The sequence below is a fragment of the Arvicola amphibius genome, chromosome 6 (genome assembly GCF_903992535.2).
Source record: "Arvicola amphibius chromosome 6, mArvAmp1.2, whole genome shotgun sequence".
Taxonomy (NCBI): Eukaryota; Metazoa; Chordata; class Mammalia; order Rodentia; family Cricetidae; genus Arvicola; species Arvicola amphibius.
In genome coordinates, this window is record NC_052052.2 from 91,123,450 (window position 1) to 91,140,029 (window position 16,580).

The following is a 16,580-nucleotide window of genomic DNA, read 5'->3' on the forward strand; positions in this document are numbered from 1 at the left end:
TATATATATATACATACATACACATATATATTCACCCAAATATGTCTATAAACTACTTATTATATGCCATGAACTTGGCTGGAGACTTTACATGTTCTCTCACATTTCAGGTCTTCAATATCTTCTTTGTGTTTGACCCAAAGATTACACAAGGTCATTCCTTACCAAATGAAAATCACTTCAAGAAAAAATAGAACAAAAGTCACATTCAAAAAGACAAGTACTATGTTTTAATATGCAGAAGTGGAACATACATGTATATATGAATATGACATCTATATGGCATGAAAGTAGAAAATTCCCATGTGTGGGAATGAAGGGGAGCTAATGAGAAGAGGGAGAAGCAAGAGGGTAATGGAGGAAAAGGTAAATGCCACATGTTGTCTTATGCAGAATCTAGATTTTACATACATATATATTATACAAAACTTTAGAGCAAAGAAGGGGTTATTTGGGGAGCAAGGGGATCAATGGGGGAAGAAAGACAGCAAAAGAGGGCAATAGATTTTCCTATATAAACAAATGTTTGTGTATTAAAGGGTTATAATGAGACCCATTATTTTTGTGCTGGTTTTAGATAATACATTTTAAGGTATGAAAGTAATTTCTCCTATAATTTTCTGGACTACTATGATTAAATCATTAATGACTAAAATTAGCATGTTACAATGTACAGTCATGTGGTGTATTCTAATACTTAGTAAGGAGTGTAATGAATGCCTGTGAAGATCTTGGTTGATAATACTCATTTTCCTGGTCAGAGTGCTAGACGTTTTCTTTAGGAAAGGAAGTGATTAAATGTTGGATTTTCATGCAGCCTGACAAGGCCATCGAGAAAGATATATTTGATCTAAAAGTACTTTCTGGGCTTCAGATCATAACACTAACTGACTTCCTGCTCTGTCGCTAAGCAAAGTCAGTCACAGTTAAGGATATGCTGAGGTCAAAGCTATACTCAACTACAGATCATCCTTCTAAAAACTGTGACCTCCTCTCTCCAGAAACAGTGTGCACGACATGGGAGGGAGACATAAAGGACTAAAATAAAGTCAGCTTCTTCTCAGAGAGTGAGGCCAGCCTATAATTTAAAATAAAAAAAGCAAAAACTCAGCTTTTAAAATAAGGGGGAAAGTAGGAGTGTGCAAATTAAACAAAGCTAAGTTGTTAAAGGTTAGCCAGTTCCTCCTGGTAGTGCTAGAAGCGAGTAGCACACTCATTTTCTGCTCCCATAATATTTAGATGTTTTATTTCAGTCACACAGTGGGAACTGAGAACAAATGCGTGTAAACCAGACACAAAATACCAAACACCTTCACACGACACAAGCCAAACCTACCCTTCCCCTTCAGTGCTGAATCAGAAGTTATGTCTGGACCAGAGCTCTGAAGAATGTCATGGTAGCTTTGGCACTGTGGTGGCTGGACTTATTCTCTCTCTCTCTCTCTCTCTCTCTCTCTCTCTCTCTCTCTCTCTCTCTCTCTCTCTCTCTCTCTCTCTCTCTCTCTCTCTCTCTCCAGAAAAGCATCAACATCCTGAGAACATTATCAGCATGGTTATTGTACACCTTCTATGGCCGCAAAGGAACTATTAGAAACTCAAGAGCTTGACATGTTTGCCTGTTATTTCCTTGCTGTGATGAGTAGAATTCAGAGTACACCTAGGTTTCCAGCTGCAGATCTGCTCAAGCTGGAGTCAGGATATCTGGTTAGGTCACACTCTCACTGGGAGCTTGGATTATAATACAAAGCTGAATCCCTGTCTTCTTCAGGCTGCCAGTGAATTCTTCCTCAAGTCCCAGTCTACGCTCTTACTGCGAGCCTTCTCATTTCTTCAAGAAAGTACAAGTCTCTCTGTACAGCTCTCTTTCTCTTTCTGTGTCTCTCTGTCTCTGTCTGTTTGTCTCTCTGTTTCTCCCTTCTCTCCTTCTCTCCTTTCTATCTGTGTGTGTTTCTCAGTGTGTGTGTGTGTGTGTGTGTGTGTGTGTGTGTGTCCTCCTTCCCTTCCTCTCCGTCTTCTTCAACAGTGTCAGCCTTATGTCACAGCACACCCAGAGGTAGCTTTGCCACCCCCACCTTGTCTCTAAGCAGGGGGACTGACTCTCATTGTGTTTACAAACCCCATCCCACATAAACCCAGGATATGTATGTGGAAGATGGAGCCATCCAAACATCTACCTACACCTATGACTCAGAATAAGGGTTATACATGACTGGGGAACCAAGAAGTAAAATGTAAATAGATTCAAGACCCAAGAATGAGGCTTCCGAAGAAAAAAGAAAACCATCTATTAATAAACCTATAAATGTCTACCAAAGCTCATAGAGGAAAGCTGCCAGGCAGAACCCCAAATGCACCCTTTAGTAATGCCTACTAGAGATGCAAATTGCCACACATAGCAGTAGCAGAGTATCAAAGATAAATGGATAACTGTGAAAGAGACATAGGCCTAATTCTTAGTGGTCTCTAAATCCAATTTCCCATGAAATCCCCACATTTTTACCAATTACACTCCTTTTATCAGTATATTTGTAGCTGCCTACAAGTCAACGTGACCATATGGAATTCTCTGTATTACAGAGAACAAAGCTCAGTATTTAAATCACAACACTTACGTTCTCCAGAGTAGATAGAAAGTGAGCAGATGATGAAATTTCATTGCTGTGTATGAGCCCTGTATAATCCCACTTTGGATGTGAATCGGCCTGCAATTATGAGGGTTGCTTCTCTCCTTTGACTGTGGACATTGTATAGCGAAGAGAGAGAAGAATCACGCCTGCAGTTGTCGCAGTTGTGTTATGTAAGATGAGGTAGGGTGAGCAGGATGGGAGAGTCTTCTGGTGACTGTAAGAGGGTGAGTGGCAATGTGCAAGTAACACATGACCGACCTCGGCACAACCTTTAGAACTGGGAGGAGCTCCAGGCAAACACTCAGCCACAAAATAGAGAGCTCCTTTTGTGACAATCTGGATTCCTCCAACAATTGGGGAGGCTTCAAGGACTGCCCTCAGCCTCAGAAATCACACCGCTGAAATCTTTATTTTGGTGAGGCTCTGAGTAGAGGATCCCGCTCCTCTAGAAGCAGCAACTTGAACGATGGAAATCGGGTGATAAGAAATGTGTGATGCCAAGCTGCTCACTGATAACTTTCCATGCATGGCTGAAAAGTAACATATGCACAAATAAAATAAATGGGCAGAATGAGTTTTAGAAACTTTCTAGTAACAGTTCTCAGAAACTAGCCCTTAAAGGGTTATAACACCTTCAGGCTTTTAAATGTTTTAAAAACTAAAATTCTCCTAAGCACATCTTCGTGCACAGTTGCCCCAGCACTGAAAATGCCAAATCCAAATAAAAATCCTTTAAGGGATTCGAGAAGACCGAGCTGATGTGGATTTGACTTGTAAGGTCAACAAGGTTAAGGGAGAATCTGAACGACTGTCAACAGGTGTGTTATGTGTGTGTGCAGGCACATGCACAGAGCAAAGAACACTTACTCTGGAAGTTGTTCACTGAGAAGACACGGGGATGATAGAATCCTGCTTTGCAGACGCACTGATAGGCCCCAAGCACGAATCCCAGGCCTTTGATTGGCATACACTAAAGAGGAGAAAAAAAGCAATGAAATCGATCACAGTGTTGCTCATATGAAGGTCCATCCACACATATCTATCGTTGCAAATGTTATCAAGAATCAGCACATTTTCTATATATAAAACATTTCAATTTTGAACTTTTGTTTTAGGTTTGTTTGCCAGCAGCCATTTTTTTTTATTAGTAACAAATTCCCATTCTAATCTTGCACTGTTGTGCTGCAGGAGCCTCTTCCGCTCCTTCAGCCAATAGCCTTTAAGATACCAGCCCACTGGGGCGTGGTCTCATACTTTAAAAAGCAGCGGGACCCAGGCACCCTTGCTCTTGCTTCTGGCTCCCTTTCTGGCGGCTAGACTCTGTTTCCTGTTTGCGATGAGAGGACTGTTGTTTGAGACGGTGATGTGTAAGTTTTCCCCCTCAAATAAATAACCTTTTTTATTATCTGTTCCTAACTGGTGTGGGATTGTTTTGCGGCTTCCCTGTTGCGGCTGCCTCTGTGGCCAGCCTTTCATTCACTTGGGTGCCTCACTCAATCACTCAGAAACATGGTTCTGTTTACATTTCTCATACCATCTTATTGCTTCAAGAACTATTTCCAAAGCCATATGAATATTTTACAAGTCGTCCCACACTGGATGTTCCTATCAAAGCAAACATAGGCAGGTGAGACCCAGAAATCATTCTTCTGACTTAAATGCTCATTAGATTTCATCCTTGGATTAAACTAACACAAATTGTTGAGGGAAAAATGCAGTAAATTTTAAGATATAAACACAAAAGAGAAGAATCCAGATAAGTTAATGATCCCAAAGTTTCTGTATCTAAAATCTGTTTTATAGATACTCTCCGTATTTATAAAATGGAGGACCATGAGCAGCTGGGTGAAAATAAAACTTTTAAGAAGTAAAAGTAACAATATGGCTTCTAGCACAGAAGCTTTTTAAGAGAAAATACTAAATAATTTAAATAATTCTATAGTCTAAGCTTGAAACTTGGAGCATCACGACTCATTCTGTGTACTGTGAAAAGGTCAGTAATTGAAATGTATTTATGTATTTTGATTTTCTAGGTCAGTGGTCGAACAAAAACATCCCGAAAGGGCCCCCATGGACACGTCACTTCATGCATACCCCCTTTCTTGGTTATTATCCCATGAGGCCCCCCACCCCTCTTTTCTTCAGCATATACACTTATGTCCTATTATATCTGTGGAGTAAGCTGACTCCCAAAAGATCACAAATTCAGGACCTGTCTGGGCTACACGGTGAGTTCAGGGTCAGCACAGTTAAGTTGGCAATGCCTTCGATCAAATAAAAGATACAAAGTCCTGGGGATGTAGATCGGTGGTGCAACACTTGCCAAGCATGCACAGGGGCCAAGGCTCAGCCACAGGGATTGCAGGAACATGGGTTCTTGGCTCAGAGGAAAATAAAATAGCAAGCTAGTACCATGCAATTCAGTTGAGCTAGCCAGTATTTATAGAGTATCTATAAAGTTATATAAGTAATGCGCACAGAGTCTTCATACAGAACCCAGTGGACAATTACACACTGTTTGCAATGATCCAATCACATTAGAGGCACCCAAAGAATAGACCAAATTGGATTTCTGAACTTTGCAGATAAAGGAACAAGTACAACATTCACTTTGGAGACTTAGCAGAATTGTGGAAACAGTATATTGTACATGGTCAGTCATCAAATGGAGATTTGAATTCTGACCAGATCATGGTCTAACCATGTGAGCTTAAGCTTGTTCTCTGAACTCTCTCATCCATAATTTTTGTTTTATTTTGTGAGAACATTCATTCAGTAAGATGTATATAACAGTTTGAGGATAAAGTAGATATAAATATTGTAACTGTAATTTTTGCTTGATACCTGTTTTGTTATATGTAATTTTACTATGTTAAAGTTAAAACCTTCCTTTTTAATTAGACAAAAAAGAGGAGGTGTGATGTGGGATTCCTCTCAGTATGCTGTGAATACCATTGGTTAATAAAGAATCTGTCTTGGGCCTGGCATAGAGAATAGAGAATAGGCAGGTAGGCAGAATAGAGGTAGGCAGGGAAAACTAAACTGAATGCTGAGAAAAAGAAGGGGGAGTCAAGGAGAAACCATGTAGTTAGAGACAGATGCCAGACGGAATCTTGCTAGTAAGCTACAGCCACGTGGTGATACATAGGTTAATAGAGATGGGTTAAATTAAGATTTAAGAGCTAGCCAATAAGAAGCTAGAGCTAATAAGCCAAGCCGTGATTTAATTAATATACTTTCTGTGAGATTATTTCAGAAGTCTGGGCAGCCGGGAAATGAACAAGCAGCCTCCTACTACCCCTGTGGTTCACTCACTAATCACCAGGGTCAATTTAGCTGGCTGTGCTAACTGTGTGTGTGTGTGTGTGTGTGTGTGTGTGTGTCTTTCCTGCCTCAAAACTCCATGTGTCCCCACCCCCCAGAAGCTTCCAACCAGTCTAAGGTAATTTTCTCTACTAAAGAACAAACAATATTTTCTCCCCTGGAATTTGAAGGTTAATAGTATTTATTAAGACAGTACTAATTTCTTGATATTATTATTCAATAGTAGAACAGTAAATCCATGGAACATTGTTAATGCTTAGGGTAAATGTAAAAGTTTATTGCAATAAAAGTATTTCTTGACTCTTAAGCTAACTTCAGGAATTACATAACATTGAAGATTTCAAAAAATCTAGTTGATTAGATAAATACTGCCAAATTAAAAAAAAAAAAGGTCCTTGGACAAAATTTAAAAGCACCCTAGTTTTGTTACAGAAAACATAGCAACATGGATCCTTAATTACCTCAAACTTTTTATTCTGTTCTTACTTTAATCTCAATGCAGAAAAGCAACTTTTATTTAGTTGAATCCATAAAAGCCTCCCATCCCCTTGTTCCAGCTCCACCTCCAAGATGGCAGCGCCTACAGGAACTAGATTAGATATAGTCTCATAGCATCTACTCCAAGATGGCAGTGCCTGCAGGAACTGGATTAGATATAGTCTCATAGCATCTACTCCAAGATGGCGTGCCTACAGGAACTGGATTAGATATAGTCTCATAGCATCTCCTTGGAGAATGAGTGGCCTTTGCTTATTCTTCTAGGAAGGACTGTGACTTTGCAGCCAACTTGGATCATTTTCCCATCTATCTACCACCGCCATTTCTCTGTTCACCTCCCAATGAAAAATCACACATTTTCAAGATTAGGAGATCACATAGTAAACCTGGCTCAGAAAGTCCTCTATAGCATAGAGAATGTGCAACTAATACTCCTCCTTTGGGAACTGAGGAGATGCCTTTCTAACTTTTTTTTCTCCTTGGGAATGTAGAATATAAACATAGATGCTAACTTAACACAGGATAAAACCTTCCAAATTGTATTCCAGTACTCATGTAAGATCTTCACTGTAGATATTGGTGGTGTTTGTTTGAGATATTAAAGTCTAAACCTTCCTAGTACATTTTCTGATCGTAAATAAGAGTGCATACGGTAAAGCAGTGTGTCACACTGGAGGCCACTGCTCTGTGAAAAACCTCTGACAGACACTGAGTTTCTCTTTAAGAGTGACAGTCATTAGTGAGTGAGGATGCACTCCGTGATGGAGCCCACTAAGCCACCTGTCAAGCTTACTCTGGGTAGGCTGAGAATGCAGCCCTGATGACACAATACTTTCATTGCATGCATGAGAGAGACACTGGGGTCAATTGCAGCAGTGCAGAGATTTACCATGGTGTATCCCACACTAACCCTTGCTAAAAGTGATTTAGAAACAGATGGACAGACACAATTGCCAAGAATGAAAACCTTCCTAGATTCCAAGATTTATTTGTGACTAAATTTAGAATCTGAATAGACCTGTAACTTTTAAGGAGATTTGATCAATACTCAAAAATACCTCTACGAAAAATGTTCCCAGAACCTTATGCCATCAATAGAGAATTCTATTAGTCATTAAGAAATAAATTTGGCTGTTTTCATGTAAATGATATGAAAGAAAAAATCAAGTTATTTCTTTATAATAACACCAAAAGAGTAAAATAATTACAAATAAAATTAACAAGTACATGGAAAGTTATATCATTAAAACTATAAACATTGATCAAATTAAATGGTCAGCACTGAAAACATGCAGATAAGTACCATTATATGGACTGAAGAGTTTATGTTTATATATACATGCATATATATATATATATATGTGTGTGTATATATATATATATATATACATATATATATATATATATATATTCATGTAATAACATTTAGTGAAAAACAGGCCATGAATTTGAAGGGGAGCAGAGAGCAATATGAAGTAGAGTTTTGGGGGAGGACAGGGAAGGGACAAATGTTGTAATTAAAATCTCAAAAATATAAAAAGAAGATGTTAGATGTTAATATCTGTTATTCACCAGATAATCTGTTTAAGCAGTTTAATGTTATTAAAATATTTATGTCATCTAAACTGATCAAAAGATTCAATGCCACCCATTTAAAACCCCAAAAGCATTTTCAGAAGATAATGAAAAAAATCCAAAATGTATGTGGACTCTCTACTATCTCAAAACGATACTACAAAGCTGGCCTGTGCTGTTCTGATTTCCAAAAGCAGTCCACAACCTTGCATTGACAGCCAGAGCACAGCAGGAAAGCACACTCGGAGTCCAGTGGAATTGGGTGAAATCGGAAACAAATCCATACATTTGATATCATTTTTGACACGGGCAGTGATGGCAGATCAATCCCTTTAACAAATATTCCTGGAAAAGCTGAGCATCTACGAGCAAAGGAATTAAATTGATCAAGCATTTATCTATGACAATACTATAAAACTTAGCTCAAAATGACTAAAACCAAAGCATACATTCTATAACCATTAAAACTTTCAGAAAAAAATGTAGAAAAATCTTTGTTACATTGGATTTGGAGGTTTCTCTTGAGTATGACCCTCAAAGCCCTAGCTGGAAAAGTTACAAATAGATAATGAGGTTCTAGCAAGCTTCTATCAACTGTGTAGCAAAGAAAGTAACCACAAAATGGAAATGTAATCTATAGAACAAAAGAAAATATTTGTTAACTATGTATGCTGTTTTTCAATGAAACTAACATATAAAATATAAAAAGAACTTCTGCAATTCAACACCCTCCACAGCAAAAAGGCCACAAGTCATTCAGCCAAAAATAGGCAAAAAGTCCTTAAATAGACATTTCTCTGAAGTTATGCAAATGGAAAACAAACAGATGAAATAATGTTCAACATTCAATCGTAAGAGAAACATCGAACTGACAGTGAAGTAACACTTCATATACAACATTAAAGTCACTGTCAAATAGTGGGAAGCATTTATGAAGATGAAGGGAAACTAGAAACATGTGTGTTCTTGGTGGGAATATAAGCCAAGGCTGCTACTAAGAAAAACAAATGAAGCTCTTTTAAGAATGAAAAGTTGAACTGTGTTATCTTGAAATCCTACTTCCGCACTTGTAAACAAAGGAACTAAAGATCTCAATGAAGCATTTGTAAACCCATGTTCAAAATGGCATTCCTCATGATAGCCAGAATGAAATTTACCCAAATGTCCATCAATAGATAAACAGCTAGCAAAAAGTGTCATGTAGAAATAATGAATGCTATTCAGACTAGAAAGAAAGGAAATGCTATCATTTGCCACAACATGGCTGAAACTTGAGGCCATTACACTACGTGAAATAATCTAGAGAGAAAATGATAAATGCCACATGATTCCAGTCACACTTGTTCTAGAAGTAAACTCAGCTCACAGGAATAGAAAGAAGACTTGTGGCTGCCAGCACCTAAAGGAAATACAGGAAACATGGAGTTGTTTTGATGGTATAGGGATTCAACTTGTAAGATAAAATGTTTCCAGAGAACAGTTATACGATGCTTTGAATACATCTAATGCTGCTGAGCCATTTGCTCAAGTAGGATAAGATGGTTATGTTTAATGCATTTAAATATGTTTCAAATAGTTTAGAACAAAAGGGTCTCTCATTCTCAGAAAGAGTACATTGTAGGTCATACTCTAAGTGGTTGGCATGTGACTTGTTTCACAAGTCAGACTGTCAGCTCCTGGTCAACAGAACTGCAGAGCAAACACAGCCAGTCTGACAGACTAAGCACAGGGATAACTAATGTGAAAACTAAAATGATCTATATACAAGGCTTGTCTGGCATTTATCAGAAATAATATATAATGCTTATGTGTAAGAATCACATTTGCAAGTAATTGTGAAGAAAAACTAATCTGGAATGCAAAAAGGAGGCAAAAAATACAACAAAATAAAGTTTAACCCCCAATCCTCCAAAAATGGGCATTAATTGCCTTTTATTTATTCATTGAATTTTTTGTTTGAGCATTTTTTTGTTATTGAGCTCTACATTTTTATCTGCTCCCTCCCTGCCTCTCCCCTCCCCTATAACCCTCCCCTAAGATCCCCAAGCTCACAGTTTACTCAGGAGATCTTGTCTTTTTCTACTTCCCATGTAGATTAGATCCTTGTAAGTCTCTCTTAGTGTCCTCATTGTTGTCTAGGTTCTCTGGGATTGTGATTTGTGGGCTGGTTTTCTTTGCTTTATTTTTAAAACCCACTTATGAGTGAGTACATGTGATAATTGTCTTTCTGTGTCTGGGTTACCTCACTCAAAATGATGTTTTCTAGCTCCATCCATTTTCCTGAAAAATTCAAGATGTCATTATTTTTTTCCGCTAAAAAGGGAACATTTCTTCATTGATGGTGGGAGTGCAAGCTGGTACAGCCCCTTTGGATGTCAGTGTGGCAATATCTCAGAAAATTAAAAAACAATCTTCCTCAAGACCCAGCAATACCACTTTTGGGTATATATCCAAAGGATGCTCAATTGTGCCACAAGGACATGAGCTCAACTATGTTCATAGCAGCATTGTTTGTCATAGCCAGAACGTGGAAACAACCTAAATGCCCCTTGACCAAAGAATGGATAAGAAAAATGTGGTACATTTACACAACGGAGTACTACACCGCTTTGGCATTTTAAAAATGCAACCATGTCTTTTCTGACTTAAGTATACACGTTTCTTCATGATTCCAATTCAATGAGCAATGGGAGCAAATTGTGCTAACACGCTTGAGCAAGCTCTAGAGCTCTTCGTTGCATCTGACAGTCTTCTCCAACACTTAGTAGCACAAGCACTTATGCTCTTGGAGTTCTTAGACTCAGCTTTTATAGCTTTGAGCTACCAGCTATTATACATTGATCTTCAAAGGGACTTTACCACTACACAGGCTTTCTGCCCTGTGTTATGGTTATAATTCCCTGTATAAATGGGCACTGGCTGAGCATGCATGCAAAGTAAGAATAACAGATAATAATGTATGCACTACAAGAACAAATAGTTAAAATTCCCTATGTGTTTACTGTATGCCAAATATTGTGCTATGTGCAGCACAAGTCCCAGCTCACCCCATAGAGCCCATAGAGGGCTCACTACTATCTCTACTTTGAAAATAAGACCAAAGTACAGAATACTAAAGTAACTTTCCCAAAGCAACACAGTCAGCATGTGGCAAGGCTGGACCTTGTTCAGGGCCCTGCTCCACAGAGAGCAAAGACTGTTCGCCAAGAAGTACAGCTTGCAGTATGCTGTACCCCGTAAAGGAGCAGCTGGCATTAGCACATGGCGGCTCTAACATCTGTTTTGATTGTTCCAAAGCTTTATTTTTCTATTTTCCTTGGTTTCAGGCAGTATTCTATTCTAAATTAATCTATTCCTATTACAGAATTCCTCAGCTTGGATCTTTAGAAATAAATATTCACTTGATAGTCATACAAGGAGAGTGTTCTCTGCCTAGATTTCCTGAACACAGAAGCCTGGGCTTGAAGGATGGTTTAGTGGGTAAGCTCTGATTTAGATCCTCAACATCCATGCATCAGCCAGGTGGAGCCATGGCACCTCTAACCACAAAAATGGAGATGGAGGTGGGACAACGTTGGGGTTGTTGGAGCTTGCTGATCTTCATGTTGGTTCTAAGTCCAACAAGACAACCTTCCTCAAGGCGATAAAGCAGAGGGTGACAGAGCAGGTCATGTGAAGTCCTTCTCTAGCCACTGCATGTGTACCCACATGTACCATGGCATACATCACATGCATGCATGTACAATGCACACATACATATATGTAACACACACACACTCATTTACCACACAACAGAACAAAAGACCCTTTTGTCTCTGATACATCACAAGCCTATGCACAGATACATAATCCCAAACAAGTCAAGTAAATGCAGCAATGGAAGCATATGCAGCAGTGGGCACTGATGCATCAATAGAGCCTAATGCAGAAATGCATGCTGATGCAGCAATGAAGCATACACAGCAATGGATGCCAGAGCAGCAGTGAAAGCTGCTGTAGAGATGGAAGCTGCAGGGTTTCCATGGTAGCCAACTTTGTCACTCCTCCCCCCTCTTGGATGGCAAGTAATGACTTCTCCGCTTTGAAAGAAGACTGATCCACTTCCAGAAAGTCTCCTGCTGTGATGAATTTACTAAGCCTCCTTCAAAAACAGATGGCAGTGCCACAGAAGCAAGAAGAAAGGGAAAGCTTGACGCTGGCAAGATGGAGTAGTAACTGACTCTCCTGGCTTTGAAAAAGATAGTAGCTTTGCTTGCTTCCTTGTTTTCAACTTTTTTTGTAGAAATACTGTAAAATGGTGAATCTGCCAAGTTGAGAATGGGTTTGGAAGAACATATACTAAAACAGATCAAATTATGTTTAGAACCCAAGGCTTCTTCCCTTCAATGGTTAGCCATTGTATAAAGGTAAAGAGAGAGTCAGCCACAGAGGAAGTTGGAAAGGCCTGCAGGCAATGAGAGAGACCCCACTACCACATTTGCCATCATACCATCATCTAGGGAAGCAAGAACCCGTGAACAGCAGAGGACTATGCCTGTTGCTAAAATCCCTTCCTAAAAGAGACATAAGCAAAATCTACCCTCATCCTATGTCTCCAAAGACAAACTGAGGTATGTATGGGTCCACCAAAGTTCACTCTGGAGAGCCAATGAGTTTAGAGGGCTTCCTTATAAAACATTAGTGAGGGACTACTCACTGGAGTATGATTGTTCCCTGACAAAAGCCAGCACCACCAAGTCTTCACCCAGCAGAGAAGATGGCTTTTCTGTCCTGCCTGGTCTAGCAATGATTCAGTCCCAATGAAACACACAGAGTCTTATATTAATTATAAACTGTTTGGCCTATTAGCTCAGGCTTATTACTAACTAGCTCTTTTTACTTAAATTAACCCATAATCCTTATTTATGTTTAGCCACATGACTTGGCACCTTTTCTCAGTGCAGCATTTTCATCTTGCTGTCTATGTATCTGGGTGGTGACTACAGACTAATCCTTTCCTCTTCCCAGAATTCTTCTAGTCTGGTTGTCCCACCTATACTTCCTTCCTGGCTACTGGCCAATCAGCATTTTATTAAGCCAGTACAAGTGACAAATCTTTATAAGTTATAAGAGCATTATCCCACAGCACTTTTCCATAGCTCCCTTTGTAGACAGAGCCCTCCTCTCCTAGTCTTCCTTAGGCTCTCCTGCAGGCCATGTGCAATTGGGGCAGAATTGCATCTAACAGGTTGGATGGAGTGGCTGTATACTCATGTGAGGCTCCCATGACCCTGTCTCCCTCTCTGTGAGGGGGTAAAAACAGTCGAAATGTCCAACTTGATGATCATATGCAAGTGAGCACAGCTGAACTCCTAAAGATGCCAGTTATTTGGCTTGAAAGATAGCACTGTGCAACACCTTTCACTGTCATGCAGTAGCTGCCTGAGCACAGTTTAGAACCATAACTGACTGGGACGGGGCAAGGATAAAGATGTTTTCATTTATGATCTATTTCACCTTAAAAATAAATTATTACTATATTAATGCTTGTGTTCTTGCTATAGTCAGTGAGCCCAACTCTCAAAAAAAAAAAGATTCCAGAATATTACAGGATAGCGTAGAATATTTAGCATGTGTGTGTCCATGTACACACACACACATACACACACATCACAAATACTTACATGCAGCAGAATGCTCACAGGGTTTGATCTGACTAGGGAAATGAGTGGTATCTCAAAGTAAGTGAACCCAGCTTTCCAATTCCATTGGCACTAATGGCTCCAGATGCTTGCTAAACACAAATTCTTAATGTTGGTTACTTTTAAAACTGAAATGCTTCTCTCCACAAACCACTATGTCTCATGCTTTATACTGGATAGCCTGCTCCCCTGAGATAATAGTTCATAAGCAACAGAGATTTTTTTTTAAGTCTTCAATTAATTTTGTTCTTGTATATTGAGCCCTATGCTATACAGTTTGATGAAGTAAGAAAAATAAAGTTATGTTCTGGGCTTTACTTCATAAACCACAAGCACAAAAAAGACACAAATAGAAATCACTAAAACCTGTGCTCTGTTCTAACTGGTCACAACTCACACATCACATGTGCTTTCTTTTAAGAAGGGCATCTCGGGACAACTTTCTAACTCAATTATTTTTAGAATGTAAAATAATACAAAACATCAGAAATTAATATGAAGAATATAATGAGATTCAAATTAATTTCAATAAAGAATTCTCAAATGTGGATAAGTTATGATACAGGAACTTCCTTAAATGCCTTTAATAATTCAATCTCTCTGGTTCTGTACTCAGTCTCTTGAAAAAATGGAAAATGTCTCTCCTCTTACTCCAAACTAAACAATCTCCCTATGAGGTAATTCTTCTAAAACATGCTCCTAGTGACAGTGATAAGCAATAATGACCACTGTCTTGTTCAATTTTCTCAATTTTACCGGCAACTTTCCTCACTATTGACTATGTAAAATATGTCACTCATAAAGAGTGATAATAGCAAACCTTCTGTCAGCCCTAAGTTCCTCTCCAATGATCACCCAGCTGCTCCACAGGTTTAGCTCTCTCCATCTCCATTTGCCTCCGCCCATTCCCCATCAGTGCAGAGCAGCATGTCAATCATCACCCATCCTCCAATGAATAGGCATTGCCTGAGCCACAGTGTCAAAATGCCAGGTGCTTTCCGGTGAGGCTCTTAACCTTCTTGCAGATGCAGCCTAGCCGGTAGTCTCCTCCTTCTTCAGATGCTCCATTACCAAGTTTTCAATTCCCTTCTCACATCCTTTGGTACTCCTTCATTCCTGAAGTGACACTCTTTCTAACCAACTAGAGTTTCCAGAGCCCTGTCCTGTATTTTTTTCTAATTCTACACTTGATTTATGTATTATCTTCTATTTTTTTGTGCAAGTGTCGAGATCAGCTGAGAAGTTTCTAACTGCAAAGGCCTAGATCACAAACTTCCTTTCCTTTCCCTCTGACTTTGTCTGCTCTTCAAATGGGAAGTTGTCACTCATCTTTACCACTCCTCTGTAACCACTCCCTGGCATTGGTACAACTACCTCATTCATGGTTGTTTCAAGTGTGCATCCCTGCAATCATTTCCAAAATACTTTTCTTTGTAACTACCATCAGTTTCACAGACTACATAAAAAGTCATTATTATAAAGGTTACAATAATTTTTAAAAATTATTGAGCACATACTAGAAGTGATTTAGTAATTGCACAAGCAGTTTATGGTCTATAAGAGGATATCTTAGAACCAAGCAATTGCTTTCACAAATATATTTGTTGACTAAAATGCTCAGAATATTTGTTGAATAAATATATATGAAATCATAATATAATAATAAACATTAAATTAAAATCAGAAAAAGTAACTAATCTACACCATAAATCAATTTAGATCAATCTAAGATAATACTAAGAAACATGCAAGTTGCAGATGGAGAAGTGATCAGTGTATATGAGCACTGGTTAGTCTTGTAGAGGACCTATGTTCAGTTCCTAGGGCACAAATGATGGCTCACAACCATCTCTAGTGAGTGAATCACCATGTGGCAGGATACCCCACTCTCTAGGACCTCCACAGTGGGACAAAACCCCATGCCCTTCCTCTACCTCCCTCAGCTTTTCTTGATTATATTCTTTAACCTCCCCCAACTCCTCCCAGATCCTCGTCACCCACTCAAATCCATGTTTTTTCTCTCTCTCTCCCATCTCTCCCCTCTCCCCCTCTCTCTCTCAAAAAATAAAAAAAAACAAATTAAGAAAATCAACTCAAACAAATTAAAAAGAAAATAATAAAAAAAAATACCAAAACAACACACACTCAAAAGAAGCAAAAAGACACAGAGTCTATTTTGTGTTGGCCAGGTTCCTAGGCCTGGGGCCTGCCCTGAACTATAGTTAATATACCTAGAGACACTTCAATTGCAAATGGCTTCTTTGTTAGGAGCAGGATTTTTTGTTTATTTCCTCTTCTCAGTGCTCCTCTTCTGTCTGGAAAATGATCTTTCCTTGAAGTCATATACCACCCCTGGCTTTGACAAACCTTTCTGTCTTCTTTCCAACATGAGCCCCTGAGACTTGAAGAGAGGTGTTTAATAATAAAGACATCTCATTTAGAGCTGAACGCTTGCTCCAAGGTCTCTCACACTCTGTACACTGTTCAGTTGTGGGTCTCTGTGCTAATTCCAATTTACTATAAAAAGTGGCTTCTCTGATTAGGGTTGAATAATACCTTGCTCTATGGTATGGGTATGTCAATATGTCATTAGGAATCATTTTATTGCTATGTTCCTTTAGCAGAATAATAATGTTCGACTTTTCTCTAAGCCTATGACATATCTAGTCTCAAGTTTCTGGCCACTTTAACAATGTTGGGTATGGATTCCATCTCATAGAGTGGGCCTTAGATCCAAGCAAAAAGTGGTTGGTTATTCCCATAACATTTGTGCCACTATAGCACCAGTGTATTCTGTAGGCAGATTTCTGTTGTAGGTTTTAGGGTTTTTAGCTGGGTGACATTGACAATTATTTTCCTCATTTGATAGTATGCA

The 16,580-nt window shown here is 38.9% G+C and overlaps 1 protein-coding gene across 1 annotated transcript in view; it reads right to left on the reverse strand.

Annotated features, from left to right (window-relative positions):
- The window catches only part of Gpr158 (G protein-coupled receptor 158), a 337,333-nt gene that overhangs the window by 181,250 nt on the left and 139,503 nt on the right, over positions 1 to 16,580 (reverse strand). The window contains exon 3 of the mRNA XM_038333736.1: positions 3,495 to 3,597. Coding sequence (XP_038189664.1) covers positions 3,495 to 3,597 — 103 coding nt within the window. The remainder of the gene's footprint in view (positions 1 to 3,494; positions 3,598 to 16,580) is intronic.